General features: G+C 36.9%; 1 protein-coding gene across 3 annotated transcripts in view; it reads right to left on the bottom strand.

The window, feature by feature from the left end:
- The window catches only part of MCTP2 (multiple C2 and transmembrane domain containing 2), a 233,004-nt gene that overhangs the window by 172,798 nt on the left and 37,985 nt on the right, over positions 1 to 22,221 (bottom strand). For all 3 annotated transcript variants that reach the window (XM_076004796.1, XM_076004797.1, XM_076004798.1), the window contains exon 2: positions 5,305 to 5,835. In XM_076004796.1, coding sequence (XP_075860911.1) covers positions 5,305 to 5,769 — 465 coding nt within the window. In that variant the 5' untranslated portion in view covers positions 5,770 to 5,835. The remainder of the gene's footprint in view (positions 1 to 5,304; positions 5,836 to 22,221) is intronic.

Genomic DNA, 22,221 nt, shown 5'->3' with positions numbered 1-22,221 from the left:
TCCTCTCCCTCTGAGTTTCCTTTCTTTAGCTTCTTCATGTTTAATTTGACACTTGGGGACTCTGTAAGGAAGCACCCTACCCACTAAGGACCTCGTGTATCACCACTTCCCCACCTCAGCTGAATTTCCTATGGCCTTCAGAGATAATGTGAATCAACACATTCTCATACAGGCGAGGTTTGCAGAAAGGCTGGAAGAAGAAAAAGACGACAACACCATTTCTATTCTTCAGGAGCTTACACCCTAATGAGACAAAGAGACTTGTAAACAACTAAATCTATATATGTCTCTGTGTGTGTGTGTGTATATGTGTGTGTGTGTGTGTGTATATATATATATATATACATATATATATCCACGTGTGTGTGTGTATGCAGGTGGTGGTATTGGCGTTTGGCAGTATTCTAAGGTGCTCTTGCCTTCTCCTTAACTTCAAGTTTTGGTTACAAGAGCATGAGATCATCCTCTGAGACTAAAACTGTAAGTCCACTGTCTTAGTTCAAGTTGCTGTAACAAAATACCACTGACTTGGTGGCCTAAACAACAGAAATTTATTTCTCACAGTTATGGAGGCTGGAAGTTCAAGATCAAGATGCTGGCTAACTGGATTCCTGGTGAGGACCCATTTCCTGCCTTGAGGATGGCCACTGTCTCGATGTGCCCTCACATGGTGGGGATGGAGAAATCTCTGGTGTCTCTTCCTCTTCTCTGAGGACTCCAATTCTATTGGATCAGAGCTCCATGCTTATGGCCTCACACATCCATAATCACCTCCTACAGGTCTTGCCTCCAACATAGGTGCATGGGGGGTTTAGGGCTTCAACATATGAATTTGGGCTGGGGACACAATTCAGTCCATGGCAACCACTCTTTATTCATCAGAACATATACATACAAAGTCACCTAAAGGAGACAATAAAGATGCGAGGCCACCATGATAAGGTATCAGCCTGATTGTGATAATATGCAACAAATGAAATGCATCAAGCAGAAAAATGGAGAGGTCATGCAAGAAAATTTAGGTAAAAGTTTGGACTCGCTCAGAGGGAAGGGAGTGCCTCTGCCACAGGACTTTCTGAACCCTGGATTCCTTGGTGGGGCAGGCTCACATGTACAGATGAATGAGGGTGGCTCTAGCAGGAAAAGTGTGAGCCTGCCAAGTTCCCACTTGTAGCTCAGTCCTTATTGCAAGATGGGGGGCGTACCACATGCCATTCAGCATCGACCCCATCCACTGCCCTAAGAGTGATTCATATTCACCAATCTTCTAATTCTGATGTAACTTACGAAGGCTGACTTCAGAAAGGGCACGCACCTCGAGTGTTTCCAGGCCCTGAGATAATCATTTCTCCCAAGAAGTTAATAAATTAGGTGTTGATTATGATTCAACTTCATGAGTAACTCACCAGCAATTAAGAATGAGCAATTTACACCAAAAGGAATGTTAGAGTTGATGCAGGATTTAATTCTCATTGCAAATTCATTGTGGTCGCTATTTGTAGCTTAGACCATTTGGTCACTATGAGTAAGTCCTCAAAGCTAGATGACCAATGGGCAGTTATTGCAAGTCTTAGAACACAGTGACCTTCTTAAGGACGTACTCAGTGACACCCTTGCCTAGGACCGACTTCCTTCCCCTCTCTACCTCCTCTACGTTGCCATCTTTTCATCTCTCTATACATTTCTTACACAAAGCAGACTGAGGGCAGTGCTCGGTCCTAGGAAAAGCAGCATGCTGTGGGACTGAGGGCGGGCTGATTATACTGATTGCAGAGTTGGAAAAGGCACCACAGAGAAGGGAGATCTCTGCTGGCCCTGAAGGCGAGAAGGATTTGAATAAGAGAAGAATGCAGTGGACAGAAAGCAGATACGGGAGGAGGAAACCGATGTGAGATGGATAAGTGAAGACTTCCCAGAACATGAAAAGTGAGGAAAGTGAAACACTCAGCTACTACTCACAGGTTCTTGGTTTGAGCAACCAGGTGAGTAATGGTGCGACTTCCGGGAAATAATGGTCTGCATTTGCGGGGGCACTTCAGGGAGACAGTGAATTCTGTCAAGACGAGTGGAGGCCAGCTTTTGTGGGGCATCCAGTGTGCTGTGACTCTGGGGCTCAAGAAAGAATCTGGCTGAACCCTCTTCAACCAATGCCTTCTCCCTCCTAAGCCTGTGTTCTCCCGTTTTGCTTTTAGGACTGTTCTGGACTCCTACCCTGACTACTCCATGCCCCACACGGCCTCCACATCCTCACAGTCCTTCTTCCCATCCCTCCCCATTACTTTCCAGCTTTGCCTCTTCATTCCATTTCCCCACATCTGTGAACCAACACTTCATGTCCTTTGCTAACACTAGTGGGACTGGAAAGTGACTGTAGAATTCAGACATTACCGATATTTGGGGTGCTGTCCCGCTGTTGCAGGCTCAGCTGGCGCCAGATCAAGCATGGCACAAAACAGGGGAGGTGAACCCCTGTGGGGCCTTCAGACCATAGACGCCCCTCGCCTCACCCACTCTGGGCAGCTACAAAAGAAGTAAGTTAAACTGAGGATACTTGGCCAACACCCCATTGTCCTGGTTGTACACCAGGCTTGTCACACACCAACCCCTTCTTTTTTCCTCATTTCTTCCCCATTCTGTGAAAGTTATAAGAAGCCATTGGCTATAATTGGAGAGAAACAGGTAAGTCAGATGCAAGATACAGATTAATGAACTCCACAACTGTCAGATGACATGAATTCTGCGGGACCTTCCCTCTTCATTAAAAAAGGCAGCAATAATAAATTCAGATTTAAATTTATTAATAATATCAGGTTTGGGCTGAATAGCCTATACCTACCTAAACTTCTCTATAATTTCAGTTAATATCACATCAAAAGAAATTTCATTTAGCGTATTTTTTCTTTTACAAAACCCCCCACAAATATTGGTTTTAATTAAAACATAAATGGAAGAGAATTCATGGTAATAAGACCAACAAAAATTCTATCAACCTGAATGCACACAAGTCCATCATTGATCTTTGTATTAAAGAAATATCAGTTGAGTACATGCTATGTGCCAGGCTTAGAGCTGGACTCTTAGAAAGCAAAGACAAATTAGACATGACTTTCCCAGCCACACACTGACCCCACAAATCAATATAGCCCAGTGGAGAAGAAGACAAGAAGTAGTTCTTCTGTACCGTGTGACAGACTCTGGATGTTCAGGTAGTGGGACAGGCCCAACCCAAACAGGCAGGAGCAGAGGAAGAACAGGCTAGGAGGAAGGGGATGGGCAGAACTGCATTGCACGGGATGCCAGAGGTCTGATCAGCTGCAGTCCCGTCCCTCTGTCCTCCACAAACACACCGCCCAGCAGAATCAATGGCACTCAAGTAGCAAGAACCTCAATCATGCAAGGAAGAATCATTCTCCGTATCTATTTTGCACTTCCTGGGGCAGGAAGAGAATAGCAAAGGATTCTTTTTTAAGAACAAAAGCTTAAAAAAATAGCTGAGTGAAAAGAGAAAATCGGATGACCCAGAATAATTTATTTTTGAAGGACCCTGCTTATTCCAGGTCTTCTCCATTTAGCCTGGAGAAGAGAAAATAGCCGCCACAGCCAACCATCCATCTGCCATACCATCGCTCACAGGCTCCTGAGTACAGTCCACCCTTCCACACATCACACCTGAAAGGACCCTGAGCCGCCACTCCAGGGAGAGCAGAACGCTCACCAGCCTCAACTGCATCCATCTGTACTTCAGGCCTGTGTTCACTAAGTGTGCTATCCTGTGTGCCGGCCTGGACACTGCTTCATACATGACACATCCTCATTCCCTGCATACTGATCCCCTCCCTCCACTGAGCTTTAAGGAGACCAGGCCGAGATGTTTTGCCGCGACAGCTCTGAGACTGGGCTGCCTCTTATGGTGTGCTTTGTGGCGTGCAAGACTCTCTCTCGGTAGATCACAGTTGGAGGGCAGAATCGCCTTCTTACCCATGTCTATTTCCAATAGCAACCTTTAAAGTGCCTGGCCTAGAGCACAATTCAAATATTTGTATTTATCCAACAAAGATGACTAAAGTACTAAAATAGCCTAACAACAGTAGCTTTAAAAAAAATTCCTTCTAATTTGAAATGTTAGCAATGTCAAAGCCAAGACCCCCACACTCATTTTTTTTCTGGTCAGATAATAAGTAAAAAGAAGATGAATATTAACTTCAGGATATAATTTAAGATGTTACGTCTCTCGCATTGACCTAGTTTAATAATCCACTTAATTTGCATTTTGCTTAGTAGAAACATGTATTTCAAATTTTTAAATAACTGTAAAACATCATAAAACTTTTACAAAAAGAGTTTATAAATGTTAATGCAGAATAAAAAAGTAGTTAAAGATATTTAATGGGTAGTGGTGCCGTAACGTGCTTCTTAAAGAATATGGCCACATATCCTCCCAATACCCAGGGTGCCATTCCCCAAGGAAACACAAATAGATGGCATAATTAAGGTGCTTTGGTTCTAAAAGCAAAACTAAAAATGCAAATACTGGTGTTCTATGCACTAACCTGGAATATAAAATTTAACCCCTTACTTCAACATGGAAACCTGCTTCAGTGTCAACAAAATTTAAAAAGACTGATTAATCATTCAAATCACAATTTGGTAATTGTGATTGAACTGGTAAGTGATTGAACTTAAATTCATCCTAAAAATATAAGATTTGTCTCATAATTATATCTGGCTGATTAACCTAAATACTAACGTTTTGTTAAATTTTTTTAAGAGAATGGGTGTGAAGTTGCTCATGAGTTGAGTACCCACACACTTGTGAAGTAAACGGAAGTTCAAATCTGTCAAAGGGAAGCATACTTTCACACCTTTCTTAGGAATAATAACAGTATGCATGGTTTGTCTACAGGTATGACTGGGCAATGGAGTAGTGAGAGAGAGACACGCACACTTAAACAAAAGTTCCAGGAAAAGTTATGCTCTTCATTTCTTTTCCAGGAGATAGAAAAAAGAAAACTCATCCAATGGGGCTTTTAATGTTCTAAAGTGTCCCAGAAAGGTTATTTGTAATAGTTTTAAAATACATAGAGGTCAACCCTAAAACTAATGGGACTACTGGGCACAATCAATATTGCATTAATTTAAATTCTTGTAAATGACATTGTCCCCATCCAAGCTAACCACGAAAATAACTCCTAACCAAATTTTTCAAGGGCACTGAATGCACTTAAAAAAAAAAAAAAAAAAAAAGAGAGAGAGAGAGAGAAAGATAAAGAAACTGGAAAGTGCCCAGCTCCAGCCTGGTCTCACCTCTGGCTCTTCCAGCGCCTCGCCCCCCACGGGAGCTTTCTGGAGATCAAAGATGCCGTGGCTGGACACCCGCCTCTCCTCAGGAGGACAGGCATAGGTCTCCTCCGAGTCCGCCTCCACCACATGGAGGTGGCTGGCTTCTTCCTGGCTCCAATCCAATTCTTCCTCAGACTGTTTCAAGGAGCCGCTGCTACTCTTGGGAACGATCCCCGCGGTGGACAGGCTGCTGGGCACCGAGGTGTAGGACGACTGCGGCCCGGAGTAGGGCCGACCCTCCGGGGCCAGGGCCTCGGCCTCCAGCAGGTCAGGCACCGAGAGGCTGAGGCGGCGGTCCAAGTGGTTCCCTTCCCTTAAGTTGAGGGGCTTATGCGGGTTCTTTTTCCCCCTCTTCTTGCTCAGGTTGATGAGCAGTGGCCTGGTCCGCTGTTTGAACGAACCCCAGACAGACGGCTTGTCCAGATCCATGCCTGCATGAAGCCGCGAGAAGCCACTCGCCGGAGCGCGCCCTGCTGCCAACGACTTCCGGGACTCCTGCGAGACAGAGAGTAAGGAACGAACGTGAGCCTTCCCGGCCGTGTGAGGGCACATGTCGGAGTGGGAAACGTGACAGAACTCTCAGACTTTCCACTGAATCATCAAGATGGAAACATCTGATTGGTAACTTCCTACCAAATGTTGGGAAAAGCTTTTTTTAAGGAACATAATTTTTAAGAATTTTATCAGAGCAGTTATACACACATTAAAGCAAGGAATGAGATTATAAGGTTCACACACACACAAAAAAAAATGCTTCATAAGAAGCCTGTTTTCTTATTTCCTCTCCAGGGAAGGCAGAGCTAGGGGCCTTCACCACAACAGTAACAGCTGTCTGTCAGTATGGCCAGGGGGCAGGAAAGTTCTATCCTCTACATCAGGGGTCAGCAAACAGTCTCCTACAAGGCCAGTGATTAAATATTTCAGACTTTGTGGGCCACCGGGTGTCTGTCGCTACTATTCCACTCTGCTGCTGTGACTTCAAAGGAGACATAAACAATACCTAAATGATAGCATGTGGCTGTGTGCTAATAAAACTTTATTTACAAACACAGGCAGCAGACTGGAGTTTGCTAATCCCTGCTTCAAACATACCATCTTTCCTTCCAGAGTTAAGTGCACATTTTAAGGGGAAAAACCATGCTCATATCAACTAGGATTCCACCTAGTACCTTCGAAATTAATATATTCACATAAAGGTGATTAGAGAGAAAAACATTTCTTAAAATGAGAGCCCTGTTCTTATGCAGAAGAACTGACAAAACTTCTTTTACGGAATCCTTAAGAAAGCAAGCTTCAGAGATTCACCCTGAGGTGGTGAGCGGGAGAAAGTCTCTCTCAGTGACAGCTGGGTGTGAGGGAGAGGAACGCTTCACAAATACAGTAAATACATAATTTCAGACTGTGGTAAATGCTGTGGAGGAAAGTGGTGATTTGAGATATATAACAGGTTGAACTCCTCAGTGATCAAATCAAAATCAAATTTGGCGAAATAACCCTATACTCTGCGTCAAATTCTTCTTAATAAATCTTTTCAATATGAAAAAGAAATGTATGGGCAGCCACCAAGAGCAAGCCTATTTTTACTTTGCTGCTTTTGGCTGAGGAAAAAAAAGGTTAAGAACTTCGACAGAGTGCATTTCCTAAAATCAATAACTCAGGCTGGGCACAGTGGCTCACACCTATAATCCCAGAACGCTGTGAATCCTAGCACTCTGGGAGGCCAAGGTGGGAGGATTGCTTGAGGCTAGGAGTGCCAGTCCAGCCTGAGTAAGAGTGAGACCCTGTACCTAAAAAAAAAAACAAAAAAAACCACAAAAATTAGCTGGACGTGGTAGTATGCATCTGTAGTCCCAGCTACACAGGAGGCTGAGGCAGGAGGATCGCTTGAGCCCAGGTGTTTGAGGTTGCAGCAACCTATGATGATGCCACGGCACTCTAGCCCAGGCAACAGAGTGAGACCTGTCTCAAAAAAACAACAACAAAATAGATAAACGAATAAATAAAATCAAGAACTCCAAGCCGTTGCACCCCACCCCATCTTACTCCAGGACAGGGTATTTAGTCATTGGGAAGAACAGTCCAGAGAGCCCACAATTCAGGGATAGGTGACCAGGGACAAGTCACCTCACAGAAGCCCAGTTTTCTCACCTGTCCAATGTGGATCAGATTACCTGTTTACAGATAAGATGAGACAAAGTGTAAAGCACAGTGTCTGACACTTTAAAGTGCTCAGTTAAGGAAATATTTTTGTCATTATTGCTGTTGTTGTCATAATTCCTAGTTCTGATATCCCAGGCAAGTTGCTTATGAGCTCTGTATCCCATTATCATTCCCACTTTACAGATGAATTTAACAACCAGTATCTCATGGGCTACGCTGGGGACCGAATGGGTTAACACATATTAATATAAAGTGCTCAAAACAAGTTATGAAACTCTGTACCTCATATACCAAGAAAATCTCTAAGAACATGGGGAAAGGAGTTGGTGTAAACACAGTTGCATTTTTACATCTCTGAATAACATGTCCTGTGTGAAAAGGCATCTTTCTTCATGAAGTTAAACTGTCCTATGCCATGAAAGAGTTCCTCTCCTTTGTGTGTGTTTTTTAGGAGGGCGGGGGTGAGGTTGGTGGGAACAGACATATTATTGGAACGTTATATATTCAAGAGAAATTCCAAGTAGAAGACAGGAGATACTTAAGGTCCAGGGATACTGAAACCAACAGTTTTACAATCTTTGTTCTGATCAAAATGTTTTTAATTATTTTTTTCTTTCATTTTATTTTTGAATCATCCTACACCAAAACTGACTTCTTTCTGTGTTGTAAGGTTCTATAATTTTAACACATAGACTCATGTGAACACCCTCGCAATGAGGACCCAGAGGGGTCTACCCACTTAGAGACACGCTCGCAGGCTCATACTTGTTCTCTCTGGCAACCACTGATCTGGTCTCCACCACTACAGCTTTGTCTTATAAATGGAATCATACAGTATGTAGTTTTCAGAGATAGGCTTTTTTCACTTAGCGTAATACCTTCGAGACTCATGCACGTTGTTGCATGTGTTAGTAGTTCACTTCCTTTTTATCTGCAAAAGTAGTATCCCATTGTGTGGATGCACCAGGATTTCTCTATTTACACCTCGAAGGACATCTGGGTTGTCTTCAGTTTGAGGTCATACAAATAAAGTTGCTATAAACATCTCATATAGGTTTTTGTATGAACATAACATTTTTGTTTTCTCTGGGATAAATGCCCAAGGGTGTGATTGCTGGGTCATGTGGCAAGTGAATGTTTATCTTTATAAGAAACTGCCAAGTATTTCCCAGACTTGCTATGCCAATTTGCATTCTCACTACCAGCCATGAAAATTCTAGTTGACTACATTCTACCCAGCCCCTGATACTATCAGTACTTTTAATTTTAGCCATTCTAATATATATAGTACTATCATACCAGTGTTTTTAATTTTCATTTTCCTAATGATGCGTGATGTTGAAGACCTTTTTATGCACTTATTTGCTATGTTTTATCTACTTTGGTGAACTATTTAAGACTTTTAGTCAAAATTTTAAGAATCTTTTATTATTGTTAAATTATGAATGTTCTTTATATATTTTGAATACCAATCCTTTCTTGAACACATAATATACAAATATTTCCCACAGTTTGTAGCTTCTCTTCTCATTCTCTTAATCGTGTCCTTTGCACAGCAAAGGTTTTTAACTTTGATATAGTCCAACAAATCAATTTTTTTCTTTTATGGAATTTACTTTTGATGTCATGTCTAAGAACTCTTTCTCTAATCCCAATTAAAATAGGTTTTCTCCTACATTTTATTCTAATAGTTTTATAGTTTTTTATTTTTCACTTAGATTTATGATTTATTTAGAAATAATTTCTGTATAAGGTGCTGTGTTGACTTCAAGGTTCATTTGTTACATAGATAATAAATTTTTTCAACATCACTGTTGGAAAAGACTTTTTTCTACTGAATCACTTTTGCATCTTCATCAAAAATCATATACCATATTTGTATGGGCATATTCCTTGACACTGTACTTGTCCCATTGATCTGTGTGTTTCTCCTTTTTCTAATACCATCTTGTCTTGATTACTGTAACATGACAGTCTTAAAATTGGGTAATGTGACTCCTCCAGATTCATTCTTTTCCAAATTTGTTTAGTTCTTCTAGTTCTTTTGAACTTCTATATAAATTTTAGAATAAGTTTCTCTATATATACATAAATATCCTGCTAAATTTTGTTTGGCATTGTGTTAAATATATCCATCATTTTGGGAAGTACCGATATAATTACTATGTTGAGTCTTCCAATACAAGAACATGACAAATCTTTCCATTTATTTAGGTCTTCTTTAGTTTCCTTCATCAACATTTTCTAGTTTTAACATACATATCCAGTAAATGTTTTATTAGATTTATATGTATTTCATTTTTGTTGGAGCTATTGTAAATGATATTTTTTAAAAAAAAATTTGTTTCTAATTTTGCACTGCCAATACAAAGAAATATAACTGAATTTTATGTATTGAGCTTATATCCTGTAAATTCCTAAACTCACTTATAAGTTTTAAGAATCTTGGATCGTCTACATAGAAAATCATGTTGTCTGCAACGAGGGGTATTTTTATATCTTCCTTTCCATTTGCTAGGCCTTTTATTTCTTTTTCTTGCCTTATTAGACTAAGATTTCAAGTAGAACAGTGAAAAGTATACCATTAAGTATGATGCTAGAAGTTTATCACTTTTACTGATTATTTTTCAAAAAAAAAGTTTTTGGTTTCATTGATTTTCATTGTTTTACTATTCTCAACATCATACATTTTGGCTTTATGTCTTTATGATTTCTTTCCTTCCTCTTGATTGAGGTTTAATTTGCTCTTACTTTTTGTCTTTCTTAAGGTGGTAGCTAAATCAGGGGATGGCAAACAAGAGTGTACAGGCCAAATCCAGACAATGACTATCTTTTGGATAAAGTTTTATTGAATGTAGCCACACTTATTTGTTTACATATTTCCCATGGGTGCTTTTGCATGAGAATGGCAGAGTTGAATAGTTGCCAGATTTTAATAGCAGATACCATATGGTCCAGAAAACCTAAAATATTTACTGTACAGCCATTTAGAGAGAATGTTTACCAAACACTGGCTTAGATTGTCCTTTGAGTGTTTTCTTCACTTTAAAAATTAGGTTTATTGCTACATATTAGCTGCATGCCACAGATTGAGATAAGTTGTATTTTCATTTTTATCCAATTTGAAATGTTTTCTAATTTACCATGAAACTTACTCTTTGAGCCACATATTACATAGACATACGTTATATTTTCACTTTCATTATTTTTTTTAATTTTTCTTAAAACTTCCTCCTTGAGCTATGGTTTATTTAAAAGTATATTGGTAACTTCTAAGCATCTGGAGATTTTCCATTTATACTTCATCAACTTCCAGTTTAACTCCATCATGACCAGAAATCATACTTTATATGAATTCAATTCTTTTAAATTTGCCAAGATTTGATTTATGATCCAAGATGTGGTTTATCTTGAATGTTCCATGTGCACTTTCAAGTATAGTCTTTTCAAAGACTATACATATACTGCTACTGTTAGGTAGAATGTTATATAAATGTCCATTAGATCTAGTTAGTCAATAGCTCAGTTCTTCTACATTCTTGCTGATTTTCTGTCTACTACTTCTATTAATATTACTGAGAAAAGAGTATTGATTTTTTAATTATAGTCACAAATTTGTTTATTTTGCTTTTTTGTTATGTCAGTTTTTACTTCTGTATTTTGAGCTCTGTTGTTAGATGCATAGACATTTAGAAATATTAATATTCTATCTTCTTGCTCAACAAACCCTTTGATCAATATGTAATGTCTGTCTATATGCCTGGTAATATACTAGCTCTGAAGTCTTTCTTGTTTGATTTTAATATAGCCACTATACTTTACTTTGATTTGTACCTATGTGGTATTTTAACCCATCATTTTGATTTTCAGCTACCAATATCATTATATTTGAAGCAAGTTTCTTACAGAAAGCACATAGCTAAGTAACTTTTTAAATTCAGCATGATAATCTCTATCTTTTAGTTGGTTTGTTTAGACCATTTACATTTAATTTAGTAATTTGTGTTTGGATTTGGGTCTGCCATTTTATTATTTGTTTCTTGTTTGTTCCCTCTGTTTTTCATTTTTCCCTTTCTTTCATTCTTTGGGTGTATATATATTTTCTTTAATGTCCCATTTTAATTTACCAATTGTTATTTTTACTATATCTCTTTGTATAAATTTTCAGTGATTACTCTAGGGGTACAATATGCATAGTTAACTTCTCACATTTCATTTAGAATCAATATTGTACCACTTCAATTGGAATAGAGAAACCAGAAACCTGCATGTGTTTTCTATTGCTGCAATTACAAATAACTAGAAACTTAGTTGTTTAACAAGTTAAATTTATTATTTTTCAGTTATGGAGGGTAAAAGTCCAAGGTCTCATCAGGCTAAAATCAAGGTGTTGACAAGGCTAAATTTCTTCCTGGAGCCTATAGAGGAGAATCTATTTCTTAGTCATTGCAGCCCTTGGCAAAATTCCACTCCTTGTGCTTATAGTACTAAGGTCTCCATTTTCCTTCTGGCTGTTAGCTAAGAGATTTTACACACTACCAACATTCCTTCATTCATGGGCCCTTCTTCATCTTCAAAGCCATAAATAACAGATAAAGTCCTTCTCGTGTGCATCTCTCTGGCCTGTTATTTTCCTTTTCCCTTCTACTATTAAGACCTCAGGTTACTTGATTTAGTCTACCAGGAAAATATAGGGTATCTCACAGTCTACAGTTTTTAATCCCATCTGCAAAGTCCTTTGCTCCATGCAATATAACATAGTCACAGGATCCTGGGATTAGGATGTGAGCATCTAGGGGTATGGGTAGGAAATTATCCTGCCTTCTATATCACCATACAGGTCTCCTCTCATGATTATAATTTGTCATATACATTACATCTAAATACATTGAAAATTCCCATCAGATAGTGTTTACCTTTTGATTTCAACCATAAACCATACTTTAAATAATTTGAGAAAAAGAATAGCCTACTATATTTAGCACTTCCTCTACTTTTATATTCCAAATTTCCTTCTGGTACCATTTCTCCTCTAAGAAATTTCCTTAAATACTTATTTTATAGCAGGTCTGATAGCTCCAGATTCTTTTAATTTTGTCTTATCTGAGAGTATCTCCATTTTACCTTCATTCTGGAAGGATATTTCAGCCAGATATTGGATTCTGGGCTTTTCTTTCAGCATTTTCAGCACTATGATACATTTTAGTACCCTGCAACTCCCCTTTTCAGTCCTCCAATTAGAAATATCTCACATCTATGATTGCACCAAGATAGTGGGAAGATAGAGATTTAAAAAACAAAACACAATTTTAAAAGCCCCAATGGTTTAGCTCTGCCTCTCAGAGCTACAGCTTCACTAAACAGAAAGGACATTTCCTGGCCTAATCCCTTATTTTGGCTCCTACAGTTTCCCAGTGCTAGTTGCTTTTGCTACAATGGCACTGGCTCGATGACGAGATTGTAGGGGAGCTGGGACATGAAGAATCTGAGAAAAAGGAGTTACAAAAAGTAGGGGATTTCCCAGCTTTTTCTTAGCTTTAAAACTTCCCTTTCCCTCTTTTTGAGCCAGAACTAGAGGGCATCCCTTCTATTGCTGAGACCCACTGCTCACATTCATGCTGGGGAAATGGTCTAGTTTTATCATGCCCCAGCTTTCCCTGGAGGTCTGTTGGCAGAGGCATGGCAGCAAGGACAGCCGGCAACAGGAAACTGCGCTGGAATAACGAACTAGGTTTCATAATTGTGTTCAGTGGAAGAAAAAGGTTGTAGTGTTTTTATCCCACCTTACCTAGAACCAAAACTTTTAAAATAAGTTTTATTAATACAAAAGCATTCTGACTGTAATTTCCAAGTATGTATTACAAAACCATGTGTACAGAATTACAAACATATAAACACAAAAATATATGCCCATAAAAAAATAAGTGTTTTTAATGTGTGTAAAGCATTTAATACACAGTTGGACTGTGTGGGCTCTTTTATGTTTGAAAATGTCACTCTGCCAGTGAACAATGTATTTTCCAGAATGAAGCAAAACTGAAATAATACATCCAAGAAAGAGTCATTTGAAATAAAAGGCTAATGAGACAAATATGTTTGAATATTAAAATATATTCAGTTTTACTGTCATCAAAGGATATTTAAACAAACATATCTGTTCCATTTTCTACCATGACACAAGTTCATAGGTTATTGTCATTAACAGCCAAAGGGCTAGGAGTTCAAATGTAACCCACACTCCTCAAAGCATCAGCACTTAGAAGCAAGATCTCTTCACAAAACAAGGCACCTATGCCACCCTGCCCGGTAAACTTCAGTGTTCATTTACTGAACAAAAAAAGCATTCTGCTTCTCAAAACCACTAACGGTAGGGCAAGGTCTTTACAGGAAACAGCCCAAAGCCAAGAAGCCTAATGGAAGCTTCATTTATTATGGTTTTAAACCAGACATCCTCCCCCAGCTGGTGCTAGCAATTGGTCAAATGGAAAAAGAACAACAAACCTTTTAAACACCAGCCCCCAAATTTCTGATTGAACCAGGACCACAACTCTATCTGAATAAGAGCCACAAGGAAGGAAACAGGTTCTCACAATGACAACAGCATAATGTTACCGGTGTTCAGTAATACTGAATCAAACTGTGCTTCTCAAGGTTCTTCCTTGGTGTGAGTGTGATGGAAAGGATTTGCTTTCACAACCTAAGTATCAATTCAATGATAGAGCAAGGAAGCAGTTACCAGTTAGAAGCTATCATTACTGCGATATCTTTCTGATTAACCATCAAGATATTTTTGTTTCTTGAAAGAAAATTTCATATCACACCATATAAAATAGGAAAAAAATCTAAACTAAGTTCAATAAAACTGAAAATATGATGTTGTATGCCAACCTTATGATAAGAATAAGTACGAATGTAATTACATAGAATCATTCTGTATTCTAATAGAACTGGGATAAGAATCCATATATTGATACCTGAGAACATTTACTTATGCTAGTAGCAAAAACAAATCCCTCCCTACTTCTAAAGGAGACTATTCTTAACAGAAAAATCTCTCCAAATCAGGTCCATATGATGAACAATTTTTCTTCTTTTAAAACAATTTTTTTTCTTCTAAGACACAGCTTCCTAATTCAGCATTTAACTTGTTATTAAATCTGTGATACAATTGAGGGTAGGGAATCATTATATATACTAGACAGACTGTTTGAAGTTATACCATAGAGATAGAAACCCTTCAAAAATTAAGATCAACCAAATGAACTGGATGAATTTTTCAATCCTGCTATGTATACTCTTGGAAGGAAACATACATATTTATAGAGAAGTAGTTCCTGCATCCCTGGTTAATGCCATAATCTGCTCCACTATTAGTCTCCTAAAAACCTCATCCACTGGAAAAGTCCCCAGAATTGCTCATCTCTTTCCCAATCATTCCTAATTTGTATTCCGTGTTTGGAGAGGATTGGAGAAAAGGAGGAAGGCGTGAGGTTTTCTGAAACAGATACTTGAACTTCTACTTTAATTCCAATCTATAATGGGATATTTACAGTTGCCATCTTGTCCTGAAATGACCAGAATGAGTTCAACTTCTATATGAGCCCTGACCAAGTTAACATTCCATTTAACAACATAATAAATTGTGCAGAAAAGCACAATTACCAGATCTGAGCTTGCTATCCTTTGAAAGGCCTACCTGGGAGGTTGGCCCTTAGCTGGCATCAGGGCACTTGGATTTGGGGAGGATTCCTACCAGCCTAAAGGATACGTGTGGCTTACCATGCCTAAATTGTATATGCAAATAGTTTGGTTTATGCTGAATACCTGCTTTCCTTCTGAGAGTCTGGAATTTTAGTACATATTAGGCAGAAGTGCCTAAGCGATCAGTCCCAATAAAAATTTCTTTAATGAGCTTCCCTGGTAGACAAGATTTCACACATGTTGTGAAAATCCAATGTTGTTAGTGGAGGAATTAAACTCATCCTATGTGACTCCATGGAGAGGGGACTCTTGGAAGCTATACCTGGGTCCCTCCAGATCTCCGCTAAATGCTTTTCCCCTTGCTAATTTTATTTTGCATTCTAGCCCTGTAGTTAATCAGAGCTATAGGATGACATGTTCAGTCTCATGAGTCCTCTCAGAGAATCACCCAACCTGGGGATTGTCTTAGGGACCCTGGGCACAGAAATGTTAATCAAATCTTCAACGATTTGGCATAGGGGGCCAAAATGGACAGATTTGGAAGAAATTGGTGTATTCTAAATTATTATGATTTATTCTTTACCAAGAGTAACTAAAAGGAAATAAACCAGATTTTTCTTTTAAGAAAAGGGAAAGAGAAATCTCATTACAACATCAAAATTTGCAAAATACAAGCAAGAAAAGGCAGGTAGCTAAAACTTAAATAATGATAAACATATGAAGGGTGAGGTGAAAATGAGATGAGAAACAGTCAATCAAATCCACAGTATGTTATGGACCATGCTTAACCATAAGCAGCATCTTCCCACATAGAATATTCAAGAGGAAGCAGGAACCCACCAGCTAAGAAGGAATAACTCAATGTTCTGGGGGAAGATGGTGCTTGGCAGCAAACATTGAGCCAGCATGGCACTGGACACCTTGTAGGACATTCCATGTCATCATACTGTCACAGAGACCATACAGGCCTTTATTTTCCCCATTGCTTTCCACCATATTTCTTTTATCAAACTATCTCCATCTACAATTCTGGGAGCAATGGAAGGCCTAAATAACCATAATATTTTTGGAATTTATCTTTATCCCATGAGAAGTAGGGAAGGGAGGAGAGAGGAGTATACAGATGGTCCCCAACCATCTACCATATAATGGTTTGACTTAGGATATTTCAACTTTACCATGGAGCAAAAGTGTAAGCATTCAGTAGAAATCATACTTCAAATGTTAAATTGTGATCTTTTCTCCAGCTAGCAATATACGGCATGATCCTCCCTTGCAATCTGGGCAGCGGCAGTGAGCCCAGCTCTGAGAGAGCCAAACAATCATGAGGATAAACAATCAATATTCAGCAGTGGAACTGTGTTATCAGATGATTTTTCCCCGCATTAGGCTAATGTCAGTATTCTGAGCACATGTAAGGTAGGCTAAGATATGATATTAGGTAGATTAAATGTGTTAAATGTATTTTTGACTTGGGATATTTTCAACTTATGATGAGTTTATCAGGACATAACCCCATCGTAAGTCAAGGAGCATCTATATCATGATTGCAAGATGCTCAGAATTTCTGGCAATTGTCTAATTCTCTATAGCCAGTTAAAGACTATAAACACTGAATCTCTGAAACATAAATGCATTCTTCAGTATCTGTATTTCACTTGTGTCTAGAAAATGTAAGTCAATTTAGAAAGCTAAGAAGTAGCTCACAATCACATCAAGTTCATAGACTTCCCTTCCCACTTTATTTCTCTTGTTTTATGGCCATGTTCCCTGTTAGGATCCAGAAATATCATATCCATTAAAGTGTCTTGCAACCATTAAATACACACTAAATAAGTGGCTTTAGCACTATATTACCTGCCTTAACTGAGATTAATCATTTTTTATTTATCCTGCTTTACATAGTTTTAAAGGCCTTTTAGCTTACATCTAACTGTACTATTTTTCATATACCTCTGTCCATAATTCTTTACATGCTTCTGGACCTATTAGCTCTATTCAAAAATTCTCAGCTTTGGGTATGTATTCCCACATGCACTTCTGTTATTGTTGTTTTATACTTAATTTTCTTCAGTTTCTTTTTTATAAAAAAAAAAAAATAGCCACACAAATACATATAGAAAAGTATATAGCACACACAGGTACTGATGACATACCTCACAAATTAAAAACAAATACAATTATACTTTCTACATATACATTATACATCCATACATTTCTATGATGACTTGACCATCATGCCCTGCCAGAAGCAACCACTACCATAAAATTGTATTTCTTGCATCCATGTATTTTATTGAATATAATTCAGGGATATATATAGACATGGTACTATTTTTCATGATTATAAATTTTATTTTTATAAACTTTATATAGGTGGTATATTACTACATGCTTTCTTCAATCAACATTACTTTCAGGAATTTTATCCACAATGATAACTGTAGATTCATTAAAGCTATTTTAAGAGTTGTGTAGCATTCCATTGTGGGAAGAGCTATAATCTATTAATGTTCCTGCAGATGGGTACTTTAGTTGCCTACCCTATTTTACCAGTACAGAGACTTAAAGAAAACTCTTAGGCATATCTTCTGATGCACATGTCAATTTCTCATAGAGTTTTTCAACCACGTATGGACTTCCAAATAGAAGTGATCAAGAAAGTGTGAAAAATGTTTGGTTATTATAATGACAATGTTAGGGGACCTAATTCACACATAGAATGTACAAATTGGGAATATGAAAGATATCCCACAAGAGAGACTTGTCCTGCACAAATTACCAATAAAATCCCATTGAGAAACATCTTACCTCAGAGTAGAATTTTTGGTTCGCAGGTTATTTGTATCCTAAACTTGATTAGCTAGGTATTGCCAAATTGCTCTCCAAAGTAGGTATGTTAATTTATATACCCAACATCAGTCAACGACTTCTCATTGTGCAACATCCTTGCCTGCACCTAGTTTTGTAACACTTTATATTTACCAATCTGAAATTGTGAAAGGGAACCCAATAAGTAGCTTTTTTTTCTTTAACTTTATATGGTGCCAAGATTCACACCGAAAAAAGAAATTTGAAGAGCTGAATTTATCCATTTTGTGTATGTTGTGTTTTTTGTATAGATTGTGTGATGGATATGGTTTTAAAATCCTCCAGATCACAAACATATTCTCACATATTTTCTTGGAAAAGTTCTAAAGTTTTGTGCTTCACAGCCAGGATTTACTCTACCCTGAATTGTTTATGGTTTAATATGCAGATAAGATTTCATTTTTTAATCCTTATGGACAAACTTCAAAGCACCTTTTATTGGAAAGAACTGTATGATCCCAACTATCTAGATCTTTCTACTACTATCTAGATCTTGTATTAGTGTGGTACATTTGTTACAACTGCTGAACCAATATTGACACATTATTAGCTACAGTTCATAGTGTACAGTAGGGTTCATTCTTTGTGTTGCACAGTTCTGTGGGTTTTGACCAATACATAGTCATGTATCCACCACTATAGTATCATACAGAGTACTTTCACTGTCCTAAAAATCTCCTGTCCTCCATCTATTCATCCCCCTGTCCCTTCCCTCTGAACCCCTGGAAGACACCAAACTTTTTACAGTCTCTATAGTTTTGCCTTTTCCAGAATGCCATACAGTTGGAATCACACATTACAGAGCCTTTTCAGACTAACTTCTTTCATTTAGCAATATGCACTTAAAGTTCCTCCATGCCTTTTTGTAGCTTGATAACACATTTTTTTTAAATCACTGAATAATATTCCATTATCTCAATGTACCATAATTTATCCATTCAACTTCTGAAGAATGTCTTGACTGCTTCGAATTTTTGACAATTATGAATAAATCAGGGGATTTGGACACAAGTTTTGAACTCATTTGGGTAATGCTAATAAGAAGCATGATCACTGGTTCATATGGTATCTATGTGACTTTAAGAAGTCTCCAGTGGACACTTCACAGGAAACAACTAAGTGGATGACTCACATGCAGTTGAAGAACTGACACACTGTTCAGGCTCAGCAGGCAGGGAGACGGCTGTGCAGTCATTCTTTGTTCATTCTTTGTGTATCTTACCCTAGATTTGATGCTGTCCTGTGCCTAAACACCTCGAGAAAACAAGAGTGTGTACTTCCTGAGGTACCCAGTGCCAGGGTCGAAGGACTCTTACTGTAAAGAAATGCATCCTTATAATTAGTCTCGCCATTTAATTCTTAATCCCAATTATGGGACACCCTTTACTCTGATGTCATGCTGGCACCAGAGCTGGTCTGCCATACTGAAGGACAAATTAATGGATTTGCTACTAAATTCTTAAAATCACACACACAAAAAGCAGTCTCCAGCGATCATCAGTTGTATTTTTTAAATGTTCATCTTGCCCCTATTTTGCTAAATTAATTCCTAAGTATCTCGTAGTTTTGTAGTTATTGATATTTGTATTCCTTTCATTGTGAGTTCTAATATATAGGAAAACAATATTTTACATATGGATTCTAATTCTAGCCATTTGTTGAACTCCTTTTAACTCTACCAATGGGTTTGTAAATTATAATTATTTCTGATGTTCAATGTAGATAACAAAATTGTTTTCAAATGATGACAGTTTGTTTCATTTTTTCAAAGCCAATTAATTCTCTTTTTCCTTTCTGTATGACCAGGGCTTCAAATTCAATATATACCAGTTGTTACAATGGCAAGCATATAATAGTTTTTCAGACATTTTCAATTAGAAGAATATCTTTCTTCTCTCAGTTTACTAACAATTCTTAAGGTAATTGACAGCTGAATTTTGGCAAAAGATTTTTTCCTCCATCTGTTTACATAGTCATGTTTTTTTTTGCTCCTTTCATTTATCAATATAGTGAATTGTATTGATATTCTAATGATAAACTATAATTTTCATTCTGAGACAAAACCAAATTTTGACTTATTTTACTTTATGTTTAAAATACCATTGTTAAGTTCAGATTACATTTTATTTAGGATTTGTTCACATATGTTTATATGTAACATTTATCTGTGATTTTTCTTTTGTTGTTTTTTGGATTGAGAGTCAATACTACCTTCAGCAAAGCAAGATTTAGTGTAAGAGTGGAATTTCTTAAATGATTACTATAACTCACCTATAAATTTGCCTATGCATGAAGTTCTTTAGGAAAATGGTAATTTAACTTGAATTTTTTTTACTGGTTGTAAGTTCATTGTGGTTTTATGTATCTTGTTTGGTAAGTTTTTTGTATCTTTTTGATACATTATATGTTTTCTAGGAAAGTATAGATTTTTTTTCTAGTATTTCAAACACATCAACACAAAATTTTCATACTATTGCTATTTTAATCTCTGCCCTATTTATGAATATAAGTATGTCCCTGTTATTATTTTTATCATTATTTATTCTGGCATAGAATAAAAAGCATTGACAAAACTAAAGTTGTTTCTTTAAAAATGCTTATAAAACAGAAAACCATTTCTTGCTTTCTAAATCTTGGCAATATTTTTCATCTAATTTTTTTCAATTTTATTAATGCCTACTCTTATCTTTCTCACAACTTGATTTAAAAATATGTTTCTGAAATGTAAAGGGTCCAGAATAGGCAAGCTGTATCAAGATTGTCAGAAAGCTGCATCAAAGAAGACATTGATATATTGGTCCACGGATGCACAAATAGACAACATAATAGGAAAAGACGATGGTAGGAAAAACATAAAAATATAAACAAAATAATCTTCAGTCAGCTTCAAAACTCTCTATTATCTTTAGAAGTTTTCAATGTAAACATTTTTCATGTTTTTTGTGAGATAATTTTTGATGCTACTATAAATTGTATCATTTTAATTTTATTTTATTATTTATTACTAGCATAAGAAAACACAATTTACTTTTGCATATTGACCTTGCTGACCTCTAATATTCCTGGTAACATATTTTTGATAATTACTTTCAGGTTTGTATTTGTACAATCTTGTCACCTGTGACTAAGGATAATTTTTTTTTCTACTCCTTATGACTTATTATATTGTTTAAAAGAAGTGCTGATAACAGGCTGTTGTAACCACTTTCAGAAGAGCTTTGAACATTTCATCATTTAAGTATATGCATGTTATTGGCTTTTTAAAAATAATATTCAGATTAAGGAAATTACCCTCTATCTCCACCTTGATAAGAGTTTGTATTATAAATAATGTTCATTGCATCAATTGCTTCTTCCACAACCTTCTATGTCATCATATGATTTCCTTCTTTTCTGTTAACATGAGAGATTATATTGATTTGAAAGTATTTACTCATCTTTGCACTGAAATAAATCTTACTAAGATAACACTTTTATGTATCGCTAGGTTCTATTTCCTAATATTTCTTAGGATTTTTATACCTATATTCATGATAGAAAGTAGTCATAATTTTTTTCTTGTAATGTCTTGTCATGTTTGCTAGAAACAATAGAATTGGGAAGCATGCCCTCCTTTATTGGTTTCTTAGAGTTTGTGTAAAATTGGTGGTATTTTTTAAAAGAATGTGCCAATTAAGCTCTGTGGTATGTAGGTGTATGTGAAGATTTTTAATCATGAATACTAGGTATTTAATAGTTTTCAATCCATTCAAATTTTCTATTTCTTCTTTAGTCAGTTTTGTTGTCTTTTTGTTGTTGTTAAGGGAGGAATTTGTCTATATTATCACAATATTGTGTTTATTGGAACAAAGTTGTTCATAAGATCCATGTTTTCATTTCTGTATGATCTTTAGTATTAAAAAAAATGACCTTTTTCATTTCTCATATTGTTAATATGCTTTATTTCTTCTTTTTATGAACCATCTTGCAAGGGGTTCTTCGGTTTATTAATCTTTTCTAAAATTAACTTTTACTCTGTTGATTTTATTTATTGATTTTTGTTCTTTACTATTTCTTTCTTTCTATACTCTTTGGACTTGATATCCTTTTTCTGAATTCTTGACATGGAAAATTAGATATTGATTTTCAGACCATATTCTTTTCTTATTT

This window comes from Microcebus murinus, chromosome 7, assembly GCF_040939455.1.
Source record: "Microcebus murinus isolate Inina chromosome 7, M.murinus_Inina_mat1.0, whole genome shotgun sequence".
Classification (NCBI taxonomy): Eukaryota; Metazoa; Chordata; class Mammalia; order Primates; family Cheirogaleidae; genus Microcebus; species Microcebus murinus.
The sequence above is the reverse complement of the archived record's forward strand: the minus strand, read 5'-3'. Positions and strand labels throughout refer to the sequence as shown.